Source organism: Pteropus alecto, unplaced genomic scaffold, assembly GCF_000325575.1.
Source record: "Pteropus alecto unplaced genomic scaffold, ASM32557v1 scaffold134, whole genome shotgun sequence".
NCBI lineage: Eukaryota > Metazoa > Chordata > Mammalia > Chiroptera > Pteropodidae > Pteropus > Pteropus alecto.
Genome location: NW_006436283.1, coordinates 10,237,604 through 10,241,653, shown reverse-complemented (window position 1 = coordinate 10,241,653; position 4,050 = coordinate 10,237,604). Strand labels below are relative to the sequence as shown.

At 37.5% G+C, this 4,050-nt stretch overlaps 1 protein-coding gene across 6 annotated transcripts in view; it reads left to right on the top strand.

Annotated features, from left to right (window-relative positions):
- The window catches only part of CEP112 (centrosomal protein 112), a 328,322-nt gene that overhangs the window by 249,359 nt on the left and 74,913 nt on the right, over nt 1-4,050 (top strand). For 5 of the 6 annotated variants that reach the window (XM_015589808.2, XM_015589807.2, XM_006912420.3 and 2 more), the window contains one exon: nt 204-353. The exons of the other annotated variant lie outside the window; for it this stretch is intronic. In XM_015589808.2, the coding sequence (XP_015445294.1) occupies nt 204-353 (150 nt within the window). The remainder of the gene's footprint in view (nt 1-203; nt 354-4,050) is intronic. 6 annotated transcript variants of the gene reach the window in all.

Below are 4,050 nucleotides of genomic sequence, written 5' to 3'. Positions count from 1 at the left end.
CAGTTGTTCACCGTTCACAGTTTTATTATAGTCTTTTATTATGTGGAATTTCATACGTTATAGTGTGTGATATGTTAATTGAAAATATTTAGTTTGTGGAATAGAGTTTTGCCAAATCCATTCTTTCGTTAAGCATAAATACATATAAAATAGATGCCTCTCACTGAAGAATGTGAAGTTATAGCATGCTGTTTTCATTTTAGATCATAGCAGAACTTCAGACAACCATTTCCTCCCTGAAAGAGGAGAGCAGCCGGCAGCAGCTTGCTGCAGATAGGCGGCTGCAGGATGTTATACAGAAGTTTGAAGATGAGAAGAAGCAGCTGATTAGAGATAATGACCGAGCAATCAAGGTAATCTGAAGACTTCAGTAACCAGTGGTACCAGCTGCTTTAATGTAATTAAAAGGAGGGCAGAAATCCCAGCAGTGGGCAGATGAATGCAGGTATCTGGCTTGTTCACACAGCCCGCAGTAATTCCATTCACTGGACTCCACCTTTGATGTATCCAGTGACTCAGGCCGACTTCCCTCTAAGAGATCACATGCCAGCATAAAAAGTCACTTTGGCAAGCCCAGTCCATTCACATTGAACAAATATTTGAAAAATACCGTGTCCTCTCTCTTGAGAACCACTTTGGAACTGTCTCTTGAAATTAGAAATGACTGTTTTAGCCCAGGACTGCTGGCTAATAAATTCAGAAGTCAGCTTTCAATTTACATTCTATTCTTTGCCCACATCCTTTCATTATGTATTCGCATAATGAGAAATAACCTGTTTGAGGTTTGGAATGCCAACCATTTGATGTGCTTTGACATCCTACCGGGTGGATGAGTTGCTGCTGAGAACCTAGCTTGTTTCCAAATGGCTTCAGAGGATCACACCTTTAATAGCAACAGAAAATTCCCTGGGCCCTGAGTCTTTAGGTGATAGGAAGTTAGATCTCAAAGTGGTTTTTTCTTGGCTTCATAGCAGTAACTATTATTGTAAGTGTCTACATCATGCTGTGTTTAATCTGTGAGGATAAGCATCTGGAAACCTTTATAAATAAGATTTAAAAGAGAACAAAAAAATTTTTTAAGGAATTCCCAGCAGAAGATTATTTTTCAGTGATTGCACTTTGTTCTAATAATGCTCAAAGCATTTAGAGTAATCACACAAAGCAAAGAAAAGTAAAAGAAACATTTGGGTTTTGTCATTGCCCCTTTCTGCCTAACCCCTCTGTCTTTCTTTTCTATAGCCTATCATAGGCAATCTGAGTAATTTAGGGGAAAGTTAGTGTTAATGTAAGTTGCTTTTTTATATATACCCTATAAGCCTGGACAACACAATAGAATAAAAAGCCTTAAGATATAGAAGAAACCTTGGAGGCCATAATATTCAGCCTCCTCACTTTAAAGGACAGGACTCATTTTATTTGGTTATTAATGACATTTTCTGTATATATTTTCATCTTTGATCCCCTCCCCCCACATGTGATATGAGCCAAAGACGTTTCCTTTTTATATTCTGGTAATTTAAAGAAATCTTTGAAGCTCTTTCCATTTATAAATGCACAGGAAGTACTCAATGAACTGAACCGTATTAACTGTTTCGCTTTGTATGAACTAAGTTGAATACTCTGTGTAAATTATTTTAGTTATATGAAACTTTCATTTAAGTGAATTTCTTTTCCAGTGATGTCCAAATACCAAGTGGTAGGTAATTTCAAAATTTTAAATAAATAATTGAATCCCACTATAAGCAAAACGGGAAGACATAAATTTCCTTCCTGACAACATAGTTTCTAGTATTGTTTCGTAAAGATTAAAAAAACTTGAAAGAAATGTAATTAGTATAATTGCCTACTTTTGATTATTTGGTTTTTTCAGTTTTAAGCCATTTGCCTGTTGAAAGGGAAAAACATTCTGATCCTAATTTCCACCAAAGTGTCAAATTATTAAGACCGAATTTAAAAGATGGCAGTATGTGTGTGTTCGTGCGTGTACAAAAGAGGAAATAAATGCCCTCCAAAACACAGGTACCGTAGGTACCTGAAAATAATTAAAACTGCAGTGTAGAAAGATATAGTTTAGTTTTGCTTCCCTCAGATTTTGTATAAAGTGAATGAAAGTTTTTGGATTTCACTAACCTAAATCTGATAATTCATTAGCACTCATTGCTTTTTTTTTTTTCAGGCTATGTCACAAAAAAAATAATAGGAATAATAGCTGATAGTTATTCAGCACGTACTTTGTACCAGACTCTCTGCCAAATATTTTCATTCATCTCATGTTTTATTGTCTCGCTTAAGCCTTAACAATAATCTTTATGAGGATCTATCATCCCCATCTTACAAACGGGAAAAGCGAGGCTCTGAGGTTAAATAACCAGCCCAAGGTCACACTGCTAAACACCTGGCAGAGCCAGGCTCAAATCACAGTCTTTCTGATTTGAAAGCCACAGCGATTAACTGTTACGCCATACCTCAGTCTCTGCATTCTGTCTGTGAAAGTGAGTCAGTGACCAGGTACACAAATGAACCTGGGTATCTGTCCTCATTCTAATTTTCTGTCGGCCTGAATGACGATAGCACTTTTGCAACAGCTGTTTGATCTGGACCTTCTAATTTTATTTGCATGTTTTGTACATAGATAGATACATAGATAGATATAGATACTCAGAGACACGGTCGCTGTGAGGCTTGTATTTGGTTTTCTGATATATTAAAATCAGATCATATTTACCTAATATTTTGGAACGTTAAATATTACCGTATTTAAGTATTAGTATTAAATCGTCCTATAAAAGCATGCTAATTGTGCACGGTACTTCCCGCCACTCTCTGGGCTGATAGGGTGCTGAGCTGTCAGGCTGGCGATGGAGAATAGCATCAGAGAGTGAACCTAGTCCTCACTCTGCTAGAGCTTACAGTGCTTCTGTGGGTGAATGCGCCTTTCATTAAAATAATTCTGTAGAGAAAGATGGAGGTGTAAAGCGATCTACTAAATCCACTCACTCAAAGGGCCACCAGTCTGGTGTAGGAGCACTTGATGAAACAGTTCTGGAGGATCAGTTGACTATACCTGTTGTTATTACTAAATGGCCTGAGAGACATGCCTAGCCTTTGACCCATTTCCAGAGTTTGCCCTCAGGTGACAAAGAGTAGCACTAAGCTTTGGCTGGCCAAAGAGATACTCATTCTAGCATCCATTCATCTACCAATAACTGTTTTTTGAGCTCCTATTATGTGCTCGCCTACCACAGCACCCACATTTTCTTTCTCCTTTCTGTACTTTTTCACCATAGCACAAAAGCCAGAAACTATACAAGAGTGAAAATGATGTTGGAGAAGGATATATTTAAGGATATTGAAAATGTTCGCTAGATAGTTTTTAATGAAAATGCAGTTTATAAAACATTACGTACATATGAGATCACTTTTGCAAATAAAAGAACACATAAAGAGAAAAATGACTGGAACCATATCAAACTTTTACCAGTGGATATCTTTGGTGGAATTTGTGATAATTTTCTTCATCTTAGCTTGGTATTTTAAGTTATAACATAACTTTTACAATAAGAAACAATAGAAATTGGTAAAAAGAGGAAGAGCCACCAGCCCAGAGGAGTCCAGTGAACGTTAGGGAGACGGGGTAGCCGAGGCTAACAGTGAGAGGGATTCCTGTGGTCTAAGAAACGAGAGAGGAAGCCAGGTCTGTCACAGAATGGAGTTCCTGGACTGTAAAAGAGTTATAAAAACAAATGCATTCTTACAAGTAGGTCTTTTATGCTGTAATATACCCTATCTTAAAAAAATTGAGTGTGAAAAAAAAAAAGTCTTTATCACTTGTTTACTGCTTTAGCTCATTTCTTACCTTCAGAATCAAGCTTCTAAAAAGAGCTATCTCTGCGACATACCCAACCACCCCAAAACTTGATGGTTTAGAGCAACAACGATGTTATGTGTCCATAATTCTTTGGATCAAAAATTCGGGCAGGGATAGTGGGTTGGTTCTTCTGCTCCATGTCCAGCATTGGCTGGATCCCCGCGTGGGGTCACACTCAGCAG